General features: G+C 38.0%; 1 protein-coding gene across 1 annotated transcript in view; it reads right to left on the bottom strand.

Moving 5' to 3' along the window:
* The window catches only part of LOC120304158 (deubiquitinase DESI2-like), a 45,674-nt gene that overhangs the window by 11,924 nt on the left and 11,490 nt on the right, over positions 1–22,260 (bottom strand). The window contains exon 2 of the mRNA XM_039334386.1: positions 1,827–1,899. Coding sequence (XP_039190320.1) covers positions 1,827–1,899 — 73 coding nt within the window. The remainder of the gene's footprint in view (positions 1–1,826; positions 1,900–22,260) is intronic.

Genomic DNA, 22,260 nt, shown 5'->3' with positions numbered 1-22,260 from the left:
AACTCAGCAGAACTCTCAGATTATCTTGTTGCAATTTGAACTTCCTTTGGAATCTGCTCTGAGAGATAACTCCAATGACTAATAAGGTAGTCAGATTCCGGAACCAGGTGGCAATATATTTTTTCTTTACCCAAAAGCCAGAACTAGCTAGTCTTACTCCCTAGTATTTATTTTTAAAATAGGACACTGCTGAATAAGTATATAGTTTTGCAAATGAGGTTGCATTTGTTCTTGAATTAATCAGAAACAGTTGGACTAATTATGCCCAATTCTTAGCAATAGCTAGGAATTATCAGATTTGCAGCCCAGCAAATCTGGAGGTCAGTCATGGGAATGCTGAGTGATATATCCATTAAAATACAAAGCAGCTTTTGCGTCAAGAGCTAAATGACAAAGATCTCCTTTCCACTAAGAGCTTAAGACAATTTATTTGAGAATGTTCATTCATATTATCCCAATAGCAACAACCCTATGAAGAAAATTGGCCAAATATCACCTAATTAGTTTTCATGATTGAAGATGAATTTCAGTCGGGATCACCACAATCTTAGTCTAACACCTCTATCACAATATTTCAAGTTCTGTAAAGCTATAACGCCGCTCTTGGCTCCTCAAGGCAGCTCACCACTTCCTTGTTTGCCTGCACCCTTGAGCCACAAGTCCACAAGTCATAAAGGGACTATAGTTCCTTAACTCTTTAAGCAGAGGTGGGGAACTATGGTCCTTTTATGACTTGTGGACTTCAATTCCCAGAATTGAATCCCACCCCTGCTTTAAGGTGACTCATAGCTCTTGGAACAGAATGGTATAAAATTGCAGAGTCTGTAATTTGAGTTGCCTTCTGCCTCCAAAATGGATTCAGCATTTATAAAATGCAAGAAAAGACAATTTTATTTTGCAGTGAGCTATTGAAATAAAGGAAAATATCCATATTGCTAGAGATTTTCCATTTCAAAGATTGCTGCCTCCAATCTCAGCCACTCCTGATGATATAAGGTAGGGGTGTCAAACTCGATAGCGTCACGTGATGTATCATGATGTATCATGACGTTTTTGCCTTTGTGAAGCTGGGGTGGGCGTGGCCTGCATGTGATGCATTTGGCCTGCGGGCTGCCAGTTTGACACCCCTGATACAAGGCATTGGCTTGCAGTTTTAATGTACCTGATCATATCTGCAGTCATTTTGCTGTTTACAGCCTTTGGATCAGCCCTGATGACTGTGGACAAATGTCCACCATCTCTGTCTGTCTCAGCAGCAATCCACAGTTCTTTTAAGGACATTTCAATTATCCAGATCATGTCCATCTGTTGTCTTCCCCTTCTCTTACTTGCCTCAACTTTGCAAGCATGGATTGTCATCTGTTTGTATCAGATGCCCTTAGTAGCTGAATGCTGCTTGCTGTTTGTTGCCTCAGGGGAGCCATCCATTTTCATTTCATTCAGGAACTGATTCTTCTTGCAGTTCATGATAATCTTAGTAACCATTTCCAAATCCATAATTCAAGAGTATCTCATATCCCTTGCTCCTTATAAGTATCTAGTTCTCAAGGCCATACATAATATCATTAGAAAAAAATACATTAACTATGGTAATCTTTAAACATTTCTGCAATTTTAATCTATCCAGTGGGTTTCCATCTACACTTCTGCTTTCCTAAGTGACTGCTGCTCTTAACATTTCATTTATGCAGGAGGGGGTGGGGTTTGAAACCTATTTAAAAAATACAATTTTAATTCTTCCTAAAACAATCTCAAGAAGACAACACCCTTTTTAAAAGTAGAATATTCCAGCAATTTTCAGGCATAATTCACGGAAAACTCCATACCTCTACCGTAGATCTCAATTCCAGAATGGAAGACTCCAATGCCCAATGTGGAGGTGTATTCATTTATCCAGTACTAGAGAAAGACAGATTTAAAAGCATTTGATGAGACAGCAATGCTTGGATAGGTTTTTTTCCCCTTTCCTTTTATCCTGCACGCTTTGGATTATGAAGGTAAAATATAAAACCTTTAAACAGTTGAAAATAAAATTGCACAAAAGGTAACACATTTTTAAACATCCTTAAGAATAGCTTGGTCAACAACCTAATGATTACAAAGGGGCCAGTTCTCTTGAAAGATTGATAATTGGATGTTCTCCCTTGATTCACAACAGGTGTGGAAATGAAGGGAGATATATCTGAGGGTTTAGAGCTCTAGGATGGAAACCTGCCTGGCACAAAAAGAAAGCCAGAGTTAGATTTAAAAATGGGATTCAGAAATCTACTTAATGGGTCAAGCAGTTTTTTTAGAGATAATGATTGCTTTAACATTTAGGATTTAGATTTATAATGGGAATTAAAACTAACTCTTAGATTATAACTTCAAATGTTATATGGAAATAGATTTGTGACAATGAAAGACATTTTGCTACTAAATGAGGAATTACTAGGATGAGAAATAAAGTAAGAATAAAGTAAGAAGGTAAATTTTGGATTAATATGTATATTTCAGTTACATTAATTATCTTATAATGAAATGAGGGAAATTAAGGTTATCTGAAGCTTAAACATTGGTTATAAAAGGCTAAATTGGAATATAAATAAATTGGAATTAAATAAAACCTAAAAACAGGACTTGGATATGTATAACTAAAATGTTATTGATAAATGTGATGATTGACTGAGCTTTAGCCATAAACCTATTAATATGAATATGATACAATATTTGTGGGAAATAGAGAGGGAACTCTTATTGATGTAACCTGAGATATATATTTATGATTTTGTTATTGGACTATTGATTTACCTATCACCACACTGCTTTCTAAGTATTTGGATGTAAAAATTTGAAAAATTAATAAAACTTGTATATAAAAAAGAAAGAATAGCTTAGTCAGCATCTGCTTAGAAGAGATTCAAATGCTTCTAGAAGAGTTACTTCCTGGGTTTTTGAATGCCATGACACATTTCTGGACTGCAGTTGCCTACAATCTGTTGAACAGCAGAACTGAGTTAGAATACAGGTTGTGACAGTATGTCAGAACAATCACAAAACCAGTCTTTCACTTGGTAGAATTGTCACTGAAGATCGTCAGGGGAAAGGGGTGGAAGATTAATGGGCTTGCACAAGAAAGGGCTGGTGTCCTGAGGTACATAAGGATGGAAATGGGAGCTCCCTCAGATTTCAGAATACTGTATGTTGATTACATGTTGATTACAGCTGAGCAGAGAAAAAGAACTGCTTACTTAAAGTAAAACGTACAGTAAAGGAAACTCAAGTGATTTTGGAAAAAAAAAAGTTGAAACATATTTCACTTGACTGATGTAATGACGACAACTTGTGTTAGCTTACCAGCCATTGTCATCCAAGCCTGCATCTATTAGCCTGGGCTTTTAAGACTTTTCTTGATAGCTTGTAAAGGTATGTGGGAATGTCCTTGGGAGACAGGCGAGAGAGATGCAGACTGGACAACAGCATGTAAAGGATGTCTTAGTCCACAGAAAAAGAGGATGGTGTGGGAAACATTTCAAAAGGAACCCTCCCTAATTTTCTGGAGAGTAAAAGGAAGGGAGGGGAGAAATACTTTCAGTCTAGCAACATTCTGTTAATGTAATCTTATAATAAATAATTAATGTCCCTGCTTGAACTTCTTGTCTGGATTACATTGCTGGGCTAACATATATCTGCAGAGATCTATCAGAAGGAGGATGGGACTATCAAAGAGAAAACATCACCCCCACCAAGACTGGCAGGGCGAGCTACTGTATATGAACAGCAAATCCCATTCCCTTCTAACACTGAAGATCTTACCTAGCCAGGTAATGAAACATCTGCACAAAACAACCAAGCTCAAAGAGCACCAAGGTGTAAACAAGATGGAACTTGTATGGAACCTTTCTCTGCCATTTCTGAGGCATCTGCATTTTGCTTGGCAAATCTCTGTAGGTCTTTTGAGCCTTATTTATGTGAGAGATGAGAAGGGGAGAATTGTGAAGAAATCCTTACGCATTTCTCCTGCGGAGCCTTGGGCCAGCAGATAAGATGGGAGGGAGTAAAAGGCTTGGGTGAACTTCAAGGCAGGGGGCTTCCAGGACAGGAGTGACTGGAGGTAAGGCCAAGAAAAGATTCTCTTTGGGTACTTTCACTGTTGTAGAAGAAATGGCATTGGCTGTAGGGTGTGACAATAGAGCAAAGGGGCTCTCTGTGAACTGTGGAAATACGAAAGTTATAGATGGATGGAATTTCATTTACTCTCTAGCTCTATTTCAGGGATTGAAAAACTAGGGGACCAAATTCTTTCTTACAGCTTTTCAGTATGGTTTATAAAAAGTACCCGCTAGGTAACCATATTGCTTCAATTTAAGTAGCGCTCCCCTTTCTCCTTCCCTAAATTTTGCACTTACTGTGTCATCACATATGTATGGGAATATTGAATGAGTTGCCACATAAGGTCTGGAGGGGGTGGTGATATTTTGAGAGAGAGATAATGAATAGTTAAATAAAATTGCATAGATTCCAAGACTCAGCCAACTTATCTGACTGCTAACTTTTCACAAAGTTTACTCTCACTATTCTTCTCCTAATACATGCTCTCTTTCAACCAAACTAGGAAGACCAGACCAGGAAATCAACTCCAAAGAAAACTAGAAAGTACTTTTATTGAGGTTGGTTATAATAACAGAACCTTGCAAGTCTGATTATGTATCTGTACCGCCTCTCCTTTCTTATACCCCAGTGCATCAGGGCTGTATCTGCCTGAGTCACTTCTGAATGGTATTTTATTTCTTAAAGCTTAAAAAATGTTTCAACCCTCCCCCCTCTTTGCCTAGATAATGGTTTTTGTATGTTTCCATCACAGTCACCTTTCTAACTCTCTACATTCATTGGTATGGGCAACTAGAAATCTTGCCTTTGCCAGCGACAACTTAATTGTACAGAAAGTGATTTGTTGATCAATTTTCAAATCCTACAGTATGTAGTATACACACATTGCAATGATTTTTCCAGCAATTTAGTCCCCGTTGTGTTAATAATTTTCAAGCAACTTGTACTGGTTTAAGACTATTGTGATTCTCTTCTTACTCATCACAATGAATAAGCCTGCTAAACAAAGAGAATGAATCTTCAATCTGTGTGTGCTATATAAATTGGCAAAAAAAAGTGCTTATCATGAAGACATTGCTGGGTGAATGGAGTCAAGAGAGGGTTTAGGACAGTGGTGGGCACGCGCACTGTCACCCCAGTCCTAGGCCTTCAGCTAGGTTTTATAAAACCTTGTCACTTTAGGCCTCTGCCGCCATGTGCAAAAAAAAAAAAAAAGGTTCAATCAATTTCAACTTCTTGCAGGAAAAAAAACAGATCTTGAAAAGTTGGAATTGATTGATTGGACTTTTTAGTCCCACCCAGTCTGCCATTACCACCGCAGCTATGCCCACCCAATGGGCCACACCCACCCAGTACCTGACGATGCATAAGTGGGTTTTGGGTTGCAGTTTGGGCACTCGGTCTCTAAAAGGTTCGCCATCACTGGTTTAGGACTTCAGTATATTGGGACAGTGTTAGGATTTTCTAAGGTCAGATTTTCACTTTTGAGAGACATGCTCAAATTCACTTTTGAGAGAGGCATTCAAATAAATATGTTACAGATACTTGATCTTCTTTCCTTTGTTTATATTGGAATAAATACATAGTTTGGGGAGGGGGAAAACTCCACAAGGATGAAGATAAAATTCAGGAAGCATATAGGCTGTTCTATGATAACGAAGAAAGTGAAATTAGATGCATGTTACAGATTTAATATTTTCTTCAGATGAAATCTCAGCCTTCTGTCACAGATATTGAAAATCTAACCCCTTCTGAATCCCTCTCTGCATTTTAATATGCCCAGGGGCTTATTTCATACATTTTCAAACATAACAAATGTCTAGAAACCTGTTCAGATTGTCAATATACTGGTTTTATTATGTGCTAGTTTCAGAATCTCTGATTCCGATCCTCTGATGATAATGAATCAGTTGGCAAAGTTAGTTAATTTCTCTTGGCTAATCAACTAAGTTGCTGTCAACCAATCCCTCTGCTTCAATGGAATTTTCTTGCCATCTGGATTGTATATAGCTACCATCTCTGGATGATCCTAATATGTTGGAATATCAACTACTGTAATATGTTAATGCATAATGATATGCATAATCCACTTTCCTTGCCTTTCTACTTGCATTATTGATAGTCTGCTATCCCTAGTAACTCACTAAGTATCTGACGATGCATTCTGAATGTACATTATGGTTGCACATAAAACAGAGTTGTCTTATTATTCAACAAACAAACCTCAAATATCCTTCAAAGGAGGCAGCTGCAACCCAAATAATGTAAATTCCTAATTCCAAACAACCTTGCCAGCAAATTTCCACACCTAGACAAATGTCTTTCCTTACAGAAAGCCCCCTTCATATTCCTTGGTTTCTGGCTGAGAAATCAAGGACATTTAGGAAAGTCTCAACAAGTGACAACACCTGGTTCATCTTAGGTAGACTCAGAAGCTAAGCTGAATTGGGTCTGGTTACTATTAGAACAGAAGACCTTCGATATGGGTCTGATTTCATTCTTGCCCACAATAAAGAATCTAATCCAGAATCTAAGTTTCTCTATGAGACTTCTGCGGGGCAGGGGAGGGCGGGGGGAGGGATGGTTTTTGGGTACTTGGTGTCTAAAAGTTTTGCCATCACTGTACTAAGTATATACTATACTATACTATACTATACTATACTATACTATGCTATGCTATGCTATGCTATGCTATGCTATGCTACGCTACGCTACGCTACACTACACTATAAATGTTCCCAGGTAGGAAAGAGGGAAACGATGTGTTTTTGAAGATCTCTTAATGCAAGTGCTGTGACTTATAGTGTGTACTTTCATTGGATGTTGAGAAATAAGTAAATAATGGTGGTTTTTGTGTGGTGACAACATTGGGCACTTGGCATTCTGAGAGGTCCTTGGTTTTCTCTGAGCTTGTTTACTTGCAGACATTTCATTACCCAAATTAGGTAACATCAATGCGTGTGATCAGTGCACTAGCACTGATGCTGTTACCTAGTTCAGGTAAAGAATATATGCAAGAAAACAACCCAGCTCTGAGAGCCCCCCTCATTTCAACCCTGAGCTATTCTCCTCTATTAGTGCTTGCCATTCTGACACCATCACATTTTGCTGTGGATATACCTGGCTGTCCTGGTTAGAAAACAATGGATAATGGTTCAATGCTTTATGTGAACTCAGCCAGATTTGGTAAGTTTAGTAAACCATGGTTGAATACCCCCATGATTTAGTGAGGTTTGGGAACCCTATGAAAACCTATACAGCAGAAACATTTCATCTGTTTCTGATGTTATGGCTGGAAATGCCACGGTTTGGGTAGCTAAAATGATGTCACTGGTACAACCAGAGGAATTTCAGCAAGCTTCGGGGAAATTAATTTTTGCAGAAGTACAAATCTTTAGGGAAAAACTTACTGAAACTACTGAAGAAATTGGTTCCAGCCTCATTACTGTTAGGAGAAAAAGCAAAACACCCCAACGATGGACAGAATTCTGTAGTAGGGCTGCAGTTGAGATGATGCACACAGAAGCTTTATAACAGCATTAAAATGTGATTCAATTATAAAATAATGAATGACAAACTTCACTTAAAATTAATGTATTAAATTATATAATTTATTTTTTTTTAAAAAATACAGTCCCAGCACACAATGTATATCCACATCTACATCTATTTACACGCGCGCACACACACACACACAAATCCCATTAATAATGTCTGGTTTTTCTAATTTTAAAACTCTTTATATTATCATGTTAGCCCATTTATAGACCCTGTAGGTGGAAAGCTGGACATAAATTTACTTAATTGGCTGATTGATTGAAAACCGGCCAGTAGGTTTTTCTGATGCCATTAATAATAGGAAAAAAGCATGCAGCTTGGTTCTTGACAGCTACCTGATCATCTGATCAGATCCTGGAGACCAGACTGCAAGGAGAAAGAGGGATGAAGCACATGGAGTCATAGAAATGATCCATTAATATGGTGCAGGTGAAGGAATATGTGCTCATTAGAGGAACATGAAAATCAGGAGCATCTGCAGAAGACGCAGGTAAAAAAAATGTAGGATGGACTTTGATCAAAAGGTATCAGCTGGCATCCTGACTTTGAAATTGAGCCTAAAATTCCTTATGTCTGGTCTGTGGGAGATTTACAGCCCCCTTGTGTGCTTCCTGGCAACCAACTGTACTGACACAGAAAAGGTTGGTCTGCTTTTGGTGCAGCCCGTCATATGGGCCCAGCCATTGTGGTTTGTGAATCATTTGTGCAATTACCTGTCTCTGAAGGTGCAAGAACAGAAAGAGACAATAATCACCCTCCTTTCCTGTTTCTTGTAGTGTTTTCTTTTTAAAAAAATAATTGAGTTGTAAGGATGATTTTTGTGGGGAGGGTTGAGGAAAGCATGAGATGTTCCCCTTTCTTCATTATATAAAGAATTACAGTTTTGTTCTGTATCCCCTTCATATTTGTTATTCTGCCTGGTCTTTAAGGAATTGCTAAACCTGAATCACTTCCTTTTGATTTTCTCCCAAATACAGAAACATGGAGCATATGTTCTTTGGTCCCTTCTCATGTTAGAATGTAGTTAGATGGGTTTGCCTATCTCTATACTATTTTTCCAGTAAAAAGGTTTTTCATACTGTTATTGTTACAAATCCTCAAAAATCCTTGCCCAGGTTAGATTTCAGATCTCAGAAAAGCTCAAGCACATATGAGGGATGCTTCAATTTACAATTGAACATCCAGTCCATGAGGTTGAGGCCCAAATGGTGCATGCTGAAATATTATACATATTTTCAGATGTCAATGATAATCTAGTTTCATATTGCTTTCATACTCTTTTTTAATTTTAAATTCTTCTGTTTATATTGGGTAAGGGAGCAGAAACATATAAAAAAAGCAACTTGAGCTGAATTTTAGAGGAAAAGTGTTGGGGATGAAGAGGGTGAGGAACTGTCTCTCAGTGCAACACACGGGGAGAAAGAATTCAGAAGCTAAGCATCACATACAGCTTGTGACATTACTGTATTCATAAGCAATGTTAAGAGTTCGAAAATGAGCAACAGTACCTAATCCAAGTCTTTATTTTAAAAAAAAATTGACATTTCCTCACTGCCACTATCTCTACTTGTGCAAAAACCATTGGAAGCTTCTGTGATCACCTTCTTGTCCACAAACCTGCCTGAGAATGGTACGAACTAATATTCTTAAGAGAATGCAATGAGTAGCCTCCAATCGGGGCCTTGCAGTCCCATCCATTGGTTTATTTCATGCAGTGTACATTTGCCTATGGATCCTCCCTTCCCATGAACTGATGCTGGAAACAGAAAGCAAAGCTGTGAAGGCACAATCGTCTTTAGCATTCAGAGCGTTTGTTGAAATGAGAGCATTTTGGCATGATGCCATGGCAACTCAACTTCTACAGGGAAGAGAGAGAAGCTGGCTTAAATCCAAGAGTTGGAACAAATCAACTTTCCATCAATGGGAAAATGGCCTGCCCACAAGTTCGGCAAAGCTTCACTACTGCAAGTAGTAAAATGGCCTTCTGGTTCATTTCTGAGCCAGAAATGAATCCGCTGAAACTGAACAAAGATGACAGTGTGAAGCTATGCACAGGGAGGGCTACTTTGGAAGGACCTGTTGTGCATGTTTTCCTTACTGAACAACTTAAATTAAATTTGACATTGAAGTCCAATAAAATGTTCTGCACACATGTGCTTCCTGAGGAGATTTTGCTTCTGGATATGCCAAGCCCTCATAATAGAACTTTGTGAGGGTCCAGATGTTGTCATATTTCATTTATACCTTGAATTAGGGCTGCACATGTCTTCAAAAATTGTACTTTGGAATGCTTGGAGATGGGGAAGAAGCACATTTGTTGCACATGTGCCCGCAGGAAAAGTAGCCAGGAACAACTTTTGAAGCAGTTATGTAGGGCTGGAAATCTTTAAAAAATGAAAAAAAAGAAAGGTTTTGTTATACCTCTTGTTTTCCAAAGAACTGTTTCAGTCTGAATCAAAGGATTTGCAAACTCTATTTTGAATGCTTCAAAATCTGTTCTGTCAAACTTTCATACTTCTCATTCCCTTCTTCTTTTATCATCTTGCCTGATAAATGTTCTGGGTAGCTTGAAGGCTTAGGTGCCATTTTCAGATATTTTGGTTGCCACAATGAATGTATCATCCAGCTAAGGTTTTGGTATTTTTTCATCAATGGATCAATAAAGATTGACTTTTATTTCTATTTGTAACCCAATATGCTTTACCCACTGCTGCTTTTAACATTTTTCTTTCCAGAAAGAATCAGTGAAGAAGAAAAGGTCATGATGGCTACTTATCTCTTTTGATGAATGGTGTTTAGATTCCCCCTGAAATGGTATTTTAGACTTTGGATTGAGCCAACTGGTGAAAAAAAAAGTCTTGGAGTAGGATGTGGATTTAAACTTGGATTCCAATGTCCTATAGGATTATTAGGTTTGTATAAAAATTAGTAGTATTAGACCAGTGGTTCTCAACCTGTGGGTCGCGACCCCATTTGGGGTCGAAGGACCATTTCACGGGGGTCGCCAAACAACGCAGTCCGCCATTTTTTCCCCCCTTTTCCTTAGCTGTGCTACTCCCTTTTATTCTATTGGCTTTTGAAAGCCAATAGAATAGACTCTCTTGAATAGAGTCTAGTTCTATTGGCTTTCAAAAGCCAATAGGAATTGTCCAGGCTGTCTCTGCCCTGCTGAGCCCGCCAAAAGTCCCATTCTGCAAACGGTGCTGCACCAGTTGAGTAGTCCTCGACTTACGACTGGTTGGGGGTCGCGGCATTAAAAAGGTTGAGAACCACTGTATTAGATGCAAAGAACTGAGTTCAGAATAATTGCTTTTATTTCACTGAAGATCGTCCTTTTTAAACACTGTCTGCCAGACCTCAGTAGGCTTGAACTCAAGGGTTACTTGATTGTTCCTGGCCATGACTACCTGATTTACCTTCCAACAACTTGTTCAACTGATTTTGTTCAAAAGAGAATTCTTGTCTTTCTGCAGGAAAATGTATGTAAAAGTATTTTTTGGTAAAACCGGTCTATCAGCAACCTGGTCTATCCAACTATGGGACAGAGCATACTGCTTCCGCTTGTACGCAAACTTTTTTAGGGCAGAGATGCATAGCTGGACAAGTACCATTCTTGGGTAAAAGCAAATTGGTTGAAGAAAATCCCAATATATTTTCATAATGAAAAGCAGCCTTAAGCTCCTCAGAGAAATATGAGGAAGTATTTACAAAAATATTTAAGGATCTGAAGAATTGTGGGAGGAAAGTGGCCTTAGACATCTACTCAAACAATCTGTTTTGCAGTTTTTTAAAAAGTCTGTCAGGGACTTGTGACACAGACATCTTTCCATTAATATATGGCTCTATTCTCACTGTGCCAAAACCAAACAAACCACATTATGCTCTAGTGTGCCATTTAAATTCAGCCACTGTGTCATGTAAAGTGCACAAAATGTATAAAGTGGAAAGTTTGCTCAGATGTGGCCTACCGCAAATAGTACGTCCTGCAGCTACAAATCATTTGAAGACTGCTCTGAAATATGAAAGAGATTCATATTTGCAAAGACAAGCCCACCCCCTCTTGCATTTCATAGAAAAAGGCAGGTTAAATCTCCTTTTCCTCCACTGGGATGAGGAATAGAAAACCCATTGCTGACTCTTGTTAGAGAAATTCCCTTCCCAGAGTTCCTCTTTCAACCCAAAGCAAAAGAGTTCTGATTCCTGCATTTTTTTTAAAAATGTAGTTTAACTACCGCTCAGGACAAATGGTATTTTCAAATGGCCCATCAAATCCGTCGGCATAAAAATTAAGACAGTTTAAGAATAAGATGTATCCACAAGAGATAGATGTATAACTCACACAAAGCATCAGAACACCCCTAAATAATCTCCAGGTTGAAAACTAGCCCAAATCATGATTCCTCGAAGTGATATTGATTCCATAAATCAGCTGGGTGCATGGAAGTGGAAGGGAAGAAAGGGGGGGAGGAGGAAGAGGAGGATAGCCCTGCCATGAACATCTTGAGCTTGTAGTAACCATGTATAAAATTACAATCTGGAAAAGGAAAGAAAAACTGAGATTGTTTGAAAAATATAATGAAACTCGATGTACGGATTTAATAGCTGCGATGTCAGAGCCTCAGTTATTTGGTGAATAGGAGATAGATAAAGAACGAAGTGCATGAGCAGAAGTTTTGCAGTCAATCCCTTGCTTGTAATGAGAACATGAAAGGAATCCTGCGGCTCCAATCTTTTGACTCCAGTTCTGATCCTACAGGGGTCAATCAGATAATGGAGAGTTTTGCATTAACACTGTGCATGCTCTGGAAGCAATGAAATGTGCGTAGAAAGCAGCCACACCTAGCAGCCCATTAACAGTCCTCAGCCCCTGATCTTTAAGTAACGTGCACAAGGAGCCTTGCTCTGAATTGAATCAGAAGGAGGGGGGACAAACAAAGACAAATAATCTAACCCTTGGCTCTATTCCTCTGTCCTGTTTCTTTGCTTATTTCAGTGGGATACAAGAAAATAAAATGTAGGAACCAATCACACATCTCACTTCCTTTTAGCACTCTCTGTGTGCAGTATATAAATAAACCTCTTCCAAGTCTCTCACCATGACATGCAATTATTTTGCAGCATGTAATTCACTTTAAGCATATATTTCTGGAGTCATTAAAGCTATTACCAACTGGAAAAAATAATGCATATGGAAATTTTAAAAGTAAAGTAATGACTACTTGCATGCTTTCTGGCATGCTGGGCCCTTTTAAAAAGTTTCCCCCTCTCTTCAATCTTTTTGTTCATCAGAATTCATGCAAGATTTCCCACTATGTCCATTAATCTTTTCAAAATCTCATAGGCTTGTCTTAGTAAAACAGAATTATATCTGTGTTGTCCCCATTCTCATTCTTTAACATTTAAGTGAAGTCATCTGGATTTAAGATTAGGCAAACTTTACAGTATGTCCATGAATGTAAAAAGAATCACCATATACAGAGTTTAAGAACCACATCTACCATATATGCTTATGAGTGATGCCTATCACTAATGAAATATAAACTTGGTTCATGCATGCTGGTCATTACATAAAAAATACAACTTTAAGTGAAAAATATGTTAATCATACATGGAAAAATTATCTCAATTAGCCTTCAATTATAAGACTTCAACCCATCTAGAGTACAGAAATCAAATCATTAAAGTCACAAATTTATTTGGCTCAACTCTATCCATGTTCTATATCCATTGTGAGACAAAGACCACTTGTTTGGCAAGGAGAACATCACATAAGTCTGATTCAAATCAATTCATAGTTCCCACATTGTACTACACCATAATTGACTGATGCGTTATGATTTTTGAAAGGGCTCCAATTTAGTTTAGAATTTCTGGACTGTAAACTACTTTGACAAAATCTTTCCACTCAAACATGTCATAAATATCTCTTGTGGAAACCACTTTTGGACTTTTCGCTTTGTTCAGCATCCATTCATTCTTGTCCCTATCTACTGGTATGCTTGTTTACAACTCATGTTTCTTAAGAACTCCATTCAGTGGTATTTGCAACATAATGATATTAAATCAGTGACAGATGCATGATTGTACAAACGTCACAATTTAGTATGTGTTAAGAGGCTAACACAAATAGGTAAATCATAGCATTTGTGTGATTACATAATCATACAATGTCTTTGGGTTGCCACAAAAAAAAGGAAGTCAAGCTATTCTCCAAAGCACCTGAAGGCAGGACAAGAAGCACAGATGGAAACTAATCAAGGAGAGAAGCAACCTAGAACTAAGGAGAAATTTCCTGGCAGTTAGAACAATTAATCAGTGGAACAACCTGCCTCCAGAAGCTGTGAATGCTCCAACACTGGAAGTTTTTAAGAAGAGACTGGACAGCCATTTGTCTGAAATGGTATAGGGTTTCCTGCCTAAGCAGGAAGTTGGACTAGATGACCTCCAAGGTCACTTCCAATTTATTACTATTATTATTATTATTATTATTATTATTATTATTATTATTATTATTATTATTATTATTATCGATCATCGCACAGTCAGCCAGATGTTCAGACTGGATTTGGCATTTTGTCTACCTATCGAGTCCTTACCCAGGACCTGGGATAGGCAGATGTGAATGTTTGATGGTATTACAGATATCGTCGCAGGATGGAAGCAGTTCCTAGTAAGGCCGCCTTTTGCAATTGACTAATAGCGAATTTGTCAATGCCAATGGTGTTCAAGTGATGCTCCAGTTGTTTTGGGATTGCACCCAAGGAGCCTATGACTATTGGTACTACCCTTGCTTGCTTTTGCCACAGTCTTTCTATTTCTATTTGTATGTCTTTGTATTTTGTTATCTTCTCCAGTTCTTTCTCGTCTATTCTGCTGTCTCAAGGCACTGCCACGTCCACTATCCAGACTTTTTTGTCTTTCTTATCGACAATTGTTAAGTCTGGGGTGTTATGTTGCAGGTGCTTGTCTGTTTGAATTCTGAAGTCCCAGAGCAGTTTAATTTTATCATTTTTCTATGACTTTCTCTATTTTATGATCCCACCAGTTTTTGCTTACAGGCAAATGATATTTTTTGCAGATCTTCCAATGAACCATTGTTGCTACTTTGTCATGCCGCTGCTTGTAGTCAGTCTGTGCAATCTTCTTGCAACAGCTTACCAGGTGGTCCACTGTTTCTTCAGCTTCTTTGCATAGGGGGCACTTACTGTCTGTTGCTGTCTTCTCAATTTTGACTTTATATGCATTTGTCCTTAAGGCTTGGTCTTGTGCAGCCAGAATTAGTCCCTTGGTCTCTTTCTTCAATTTTCCTGCTCTTAGCCATTGCCAGGTCTTGTTATTATCTGCTTTCCCAGCTATTTTTTTTTAATGTATTGGCCATGTAGTGCTTTGTTTTCCCATGCCTCTATTCTGTTCTTCATTTGGTCTTTCTTGTAGGCCAGTTTGGTCTCTCCAGTAGTTAGTAAGCCTTCCTGATATACTAATTTCAGTGCATCTTCATGATTGTTCTTCAGATATTCTTCCAAAGCCATTTTTTCTTCTTCAACCATCTGATGTACTTGTAGCATTCCACGCCCACCTATTTGCCTCGGTAGATAAAGTCTATCAATGTCACTGCGTGGATGAAGGGCATGATTCATTGTCATTATTTTTCTGGTCTGCCTATCCATTGCTTTTAGTTCTGCTTGAGTTCAGTCCACTATTCCAGCTGTGTACCTAATGACTGGGATTGCCCAGGTGTTGATTGCCTTTATGGTATTTACTCCATTGAGTTTGGATTTTAAGATCTTCGTCACTCTCTTGATGTATTCACCTCTAATCTTTTTCTTGACTTCAGTGTGCTTGATGTTGTCAGCTTGAAGGATATCCAAGTATTTGTAGTACTCTTCCTCATCCAGACTCTTAATGTTATTTTCGTGGGGCATCTTGATTCCTTCAGTTTTCATTATTTTTCCTTGTTTGATAGTAAGTGTGGCACATTTGTCCAAGCAAACTCCATTACAATATCTTGGCTATATATACGGACAGTGTTGAGCAGCGATTCTATTTCAGATGATGTTTTTCCATACAGCTTCAGATCATCCATATAAAGGAGGTGGGATAGTCTGGCAGATGTTTTTGATGTTTGATAGCCATGTCCTGAGTTATTGAGTATTGTTGACAGAGGAAACAGTGCAATAACAAATAGTAATGGTGATAATGAATCTCCTTGAAATATTCCTCTCTTGATATTAACCTCTCCCAGCCTTTCACCATTGATCTGCAACTGTGTCTTCCATTGTGCCATCGATCTGTGCACAAATTTTCTGATGTTTCTACTGACTCCTGTTATTTCTAGGCACTTTATTATCCAATCATGTGGCAGAGAGTCAAATGCATTTTTGTAGTCAATCCATGCCACATTCAGGTTGGTCTTCCTTCTCTTGCAGTTTTCCAAGATCATTTTGTCTATTAGGAGTTGATCTTTTGTTCCTCTGCTATTGGGGCGGTTTCCTTTCTGCTCAGGTGGAAAGAGATTGTTTTCAACTAGATGATGTTGTACTGCATCAGCTACCACACCAGTTAGTAATTTGAAAGTTGTTGGTAAGCAGGTAATTGGCCTGTAGTTACCTGGGGTTGCCCCTTTTGCTGGATTTTTCATTATTAGGTAGGTTTTCCCAGTTGTTAGCCACTTTTCAATTTCTCCACCTTGTAGTATATTGTTGAACTGCTTGGCAATGAGTGGGTGTATAACAGTTAGATGTTTCAACCAAAACCCATGCAATTCATCTTCACCTGGTGCTGACCAATTTTTGATTTTTCTTGCTCTTTTTTCTACCATTTTTGTTGTTATTACTAGTTTTTTCATTTCAACTTCTGTTTTATTTGCATCCACCTCTTTTAACCAAGCCGCATACTTGTTGTATTTCTTTGGGTTATCCCATATCTGCTTCCAGAACTGCACTGTTTCTTCCTTGTCAGGTACTGACTGATTCTTTGCAGTTTCTCCATTGATGGATTGGTAGAAACGTTTCTGATTGGATTGAAATTGGAGGTTCTGCCTATAGTTTGCAATTCGAGCTTCATATCTACTGATTTTCCTGGCTATAGCGGTTATTTGTTGCTTTATTATTTCCAGTGCTTCCTTGATCTTCCTTGTTTCTAAGTGGTATTTCTTGATTAGGTATTCTTTGGTCTTCTTGTTCTTCAGCTTCTTTTCTTTCATCTGTTCTAGCTTGCTTGCATGTGATCTTAATTTGCTGATCTTATTTTCTAGTCTAGCCTTCCATTTTTCTGGTGCACTGTTTGTTTGTTTTTCTTCTTTGTTGATTTTGCATCCCAGGTATTCTGTTATAACTGCAGCTGTGCTGTACGTTAGTTGGTTTGTTTCTTGCAGTGAATTGGTGCTTATACTTGATATTGCAGTATTTGCATCTTTTAATGCTTGTGCTAGCTGTTTCTTTGGAACAAGTTTCAATGCAGGCAGCCTTATTCTGTTGTTTTTGTGCTGTTTTAGATGCTCAGTTATTCTTTGTTTCAATTCTTTTATTTCTTTAGTTAGAGGGTTTTGTTCTTCCTGAGGAAGTGGTGCCTGGTTTCCAAATGAGAACAGTTGTATATCTCTGCTGGATTCCTTCACTGCCAACTCCCCCTGGTTTGCCTCTACATTCTGAATTACTTCTGGTAAGGCTTTGATTTCTTTGCCCTGGGTAAACCTTTGCAGTTCGTCCAATTCTGTTTCTGTGAATATTTTATTTCATGTTATAAATCGGCGTTGATCTGCTAGTCTCTGTTCTGTTATTTCTGATTCTGGATGTTGTTCTTTCCAGAATTGGTGCATTCGTTTTAGATATCCTCTTCTTGTTGGACTTGATCTGTAGTAACAGATCATTATTTCTTTGTTTTCCATCACTGTGTATCTGCGACGGGTAAACACCTTTTCTTACAGTAGTTCTGCAGCTGCTGGCCCTGGTTGCTCAGCCAACAGTCCTGAGTCCTGTAACCCATTTTTCACCAGATATCCAGGAACTCCAATATCTAGTGTGGACCTTGTTAACCCGGGCGACGTCCGAGCCGGTATGGCATTCTGTAATTTACGTCTCACCATATTTTTATGGGAGAGACACTCTTTGTCTGACTCCTCTGATGAGACCTGTCCAGTATGGTTGAACCTCTGGCATAGCTCTCATCTTCCTCAGAGTACACAAGCCCCACAACCACGTCAAGGTAGTGCCTCACTGGGGGGTTATTATTATTATTATTATTATTATTATTACTACTACTACTACTACTACTACTACTACTATCCATCATGGATTCCCATGTTTTCATTCCCATTGCATTTAGCTTATCTTTATATTTTTCTTGAGAGAAGAATGCCTAGCCATGTTTGTTTCTTTTGCTAAGCATTTAGTCCTTTAAAAAGATCATACTTTACTTATTGATTTTTTATCTATTTATTTTCTATCCTGTCGTTCATTTAGGATCTTAAGATGGTTCCTCCAACTATCTTTCTCCACAAACAATCTTTGAGGTAGGTTGATTGAGAGAATGTGACTGTCCGAGTAACCCACTAAGTTGTTTTAGGTGAGGAGTGACTGGAATCTGAGTGACTGGAATCTGGGTCTCTTCTCCTACTTTAATATGTTAACCACTACACCACACTGCCTCTCACACTATCCTCCTATTAGCATGTGCATATCTTAACTTTTCTTCACACAAACAAATTTAATTTAATTTAGTTTTTTGCCATTGATATAAAACTTGCAATTGTCCTCTTCATTTTCTCCTGCAAACACACTTATGTTGGTCTTTGATACATTAATTTTTGGATCCATACTTTCTCATTGCATCGATTCAACATTCTCTACAAACCATTTGGGTTCCCAGCCAACAGCACAATTTTATTTAGATACAAAAGTGCAGACATATTCACGTCTCCAACCGATGCACATATAAAGTGCACACATTCTTTATATACTGTATATGCTGACTGATAAGGAAGCTAATAATAACATTTTATGAATGGAACTATATTGTAAATACATTTATTGTTGTAACTATGGGTCATAACAAAGATGGAACTATATTTAATACTTTATTCCAAAATGGACTTCAGTGGAGGCCTTTTCAAACCCCTGTCAATCCTATGATAGTCATCTGGCTTCACAAGAGACAAGCATCCCAAAAGTACTTTTTCAAAAGGAAACTGAATTTTTCTTTCTTTTTTCTTTGAAGTTTCCTTGAATTTCTATTGGAAGAAAAGCAAAATGTCTTCAAGGAAAAACAAAGAAAGTCTAGTTGCCTTTTGAAAAAGCACTTTTGGGATAACCATGACCTGGATGACTCAGAATCTCCATAGACACCAGGGGAAACCTTATACTTTCTTTAGGTAAGAGCCAGCTCCAGGCTGAATTTATAGATCTAAGCTATCAATCTGAGGGTTTTTTTTTTAATTAAGTCAATATTACAGTCTAAAACAAACCAAGCAAACCACATTAGGGATTCAAGGGATGCATTAACTCATCCACTGTAGCTTAATCAATTCTCCTTGAACAAACTATAGCTTAGCATAGCAAGTGACGCCTAGAGTATATTAACTGCAGCACTGAAATTCAAAATGGCAGGCAATTTCTCAGGTGCTATGACCAGATATTAGATTGGACAGAGTTTGGATTCAGTTCCAAAATGAGTTTAGGAGTATACATAGCATGTGGATACAGCAACTCTCTGCAACTCTTTATAGCATCTTATCCCAGAATTATGTGATAGGTCAGCCTTGCAATCTAGGAAAGGCAAGTTGAAGATTGGAAATTGCATTCCCAATCTCTCCAAAGCACTTTTCTGGAAATGAAACTGAAGCACCACAGAGCCCTATCATATAAACAAACAGCCAAAGAAATAAAATGTCTGAGTTTTTGGATCCAAAAATGCCTTTGATAACTAGCTTACACTGATACATTTATTTTTGGATTTATTCGTGTTTTTTTTAAAAGATGAAGTACCTTAAAAATGATAAATAGCCTATCTTAAAAACATAATTTAAAAGTAGTTACATATATCAGATTAATACAAGTAAATAAAAACTATTAAAATATCATATCAGAATTCCAGGAATTATTAAAAATGGCCAGGAAGCATCAGGGATTAAAACTAGCAAAAATCCATTTATTCAACAACCATCTTGTAGCACAAGTATAAAAAATGTAATTAAAATTGCTTGGAGGCGGTCACCAGCTGTGAAAAAGTTATTACAGTAGCAACTGGGCTTCTACTAGGACAGCTTGGGGTAAATCAGTGGTCCCCACACTACAATATGGAAAAGCAGGCAGAGAAAGACCTTGAGACCATCAGAATAACAGAATAGCAGAGTTGGAAGGGACCTTGGAGGTCTTCTAGTCAAACCTTCTGCTCATGCAGGAGACCTATACCATTCCAAACAAGTCCACTCTCTTCTTAAAAGATGGAGCAGCCACAACTTCTGAAGGCAGGCTGTTCAACTGTTTAATTCAGGGGTCTTCAAACTTGGCTCTTTTATGACTTGTGAACATCAACTCCCAGAATTCCTTAGCCAGGCACGCTGCCCAAAACTTACACTTGTGTTGACCAGTTCCCAGTAACTGGGCTCTCACATTATCCTAAACACATTTAACCCTGGTTTATTGGATAAACCAGTGACTGAGCTTGTACAGCATTGGAAACTCTACAACATTGTTTACAAACTGGAATATTATTCCTATTTACTTGACAAGTTTCTTCAGTATCTTCTATTTTAATTTTTTTAAGTTCCCTTCCAAGAGGCTCCTTCTGAGCATGTTCTTTTGGTATCTGCTTCATCCATGAAATATTTATTGTTAGTATGATCTTTTTCCAATCATGGATCATGGTCAAAGTTATAATTAACAACCTTAGACAGTGCCTTCCAATTGGCAGCTTCACACCTAGGATCTCAGAGTTTACTATTCACTAAAGAATGGCTCAGTGCAAGCACAGAGATTTTTTTGAATGAGATGAGCTAGAGGTACACAAAAGCAGGTGCTAATTAAAAATGTATCTTTGCCGATGATAATTTATTTATATAGTGGAAATGTATTTTTAGAAGTGAATTTGGGAGATAGAGATGAAGGAATGTTTATTTTCAGAAAGTGGCTGCGAAGCTGCAAAGACAATCGGTGCTGTCTTGTTCAGCTTCAGTTGTCTGATTTCATTAAGCTGTGACTTTGATGCCTTTTTTTAAACCAGGAATAAGCCTTGGTCTTGCAGATGAATAGATACTTAAAGGATGCACTGCACTTCTAATAATTTATCCAACCTTTCTATAGGAAAAAGGAGTAGCTGCAGATGGCTTTGATCTGTTCAGGAAAGAAGTGAGATAGAGAGATTTCTAGGGCAAATTTATTGAGACTTCTTGGTAAATGGGCTGCAATCTCACCAATTAACTGGGAATAAGCTATATTACACTTACTAGGACTCATCTTGGAGTTGGCGTGAACTTTTCTCAGCTGATATGCTTGCTTGTTTCTGGGTTAGCATTCAGGAAAAATACTTGTATCTGGGACCCTTACTTTGGAAGAGACTAACGTTTTTCAGTATTAATGGGCTTCTGTCTTTATGAAAAATATAGTGAAATTTTGATAGATTGATAATGTGATAATATAATAGAATAAATGTTTTTTTTTAAAAAAAATGGATGACTTAGATCTTTTATTTGGTTAGGTTTATGCAAAGATTCTCCTTCTAGGGGTTAAAGCCAGGGCAGTGATGAAAGAAGGATTAAAACTATTTCACATATTGCACTATCCCAGACACACTGAAATAGCCATGATTCTGAAATGTTGGTAGTCATAAATATACTAAGACAAACCACTCTAGGTCTTTTGCACTTTTGCATGATCCAATCTGCCCATTTTCTCTGTGATCTGCTCCTCTCCGTCACTCTGACTGTAAATTTGATCTGCAGTCAAATTACATTTTAATGGAAAAAGAAATGCTATTCAGATCAAATTTCTCTTTGTGCATGTAGCAAAGAGCAGTGCCCGCCCCCCCAACCTTTTGGGCACCAGGGACCAGTTTTGTGGAGAAAGGTTTTTCTGCAGAACAGAGGGGGTATGGTTTCATGTGCTGCCTGCATCCCCCGGATGGGGCTTCGCTTGTTTGTGTGGGCTGGTTTCTGGCATATAATGGACCGGTGCTGTTCCACAGACCAGGGGTTGGGGACCCCTGGCAAAGAATATAAGCCAAGTTTATATTTCAACAGGTGATTGTTTTTCTAGGAGTATTTGGCAAGACAACAATATGCAATTTATAAATGGGAAAATGATCAAAGAAGAGTACATAATTCTTTAAAATATTGCCTTTGTATGGGTAATGAATACAATTTGCCTATATATTCCCCAAGTAGGCATAAGTAATTTACTCACACATTAAAAGACAGGTAACCTGATACTGTGCATACTGATCTTGCAAATGGTTTGCACTAACACTTTTGAGCACAAGCAATATTTTCATAACCCAAAATGCAATGACTGGTTGCCAAGCAGTGTTGCTAAGCATAATCTCTCCATTGGTGAGAAAAGAGCTATTGAATGCTATGATGCAACCACCCACACCATGGACTCTTTAAAACTGCTTAAAGCC

This window comes from Crotalus tigris, unplaced genomic scaffold, assembly GCF_016545835.1.
Source record: "Crotalus tigris isolate CLP2741 ecotype Arizona unplaced genomic scaffold, ASM1654583v1 scf7180000017545.3456711, whole genome shotgun sequence".
In the NCBI taxonomy this organism is placed as follows: Eukaryota; Metazoa; Chordata; class Lepidosauria; order Squamata; family Viperidae; genus Crotalus; species Crotalus tigris.
The sequence above is the reverse complement of the archived record's forward strand: the minus strand, read 5'-3'. Positions and strand labels throughout refer to the sequence as shown.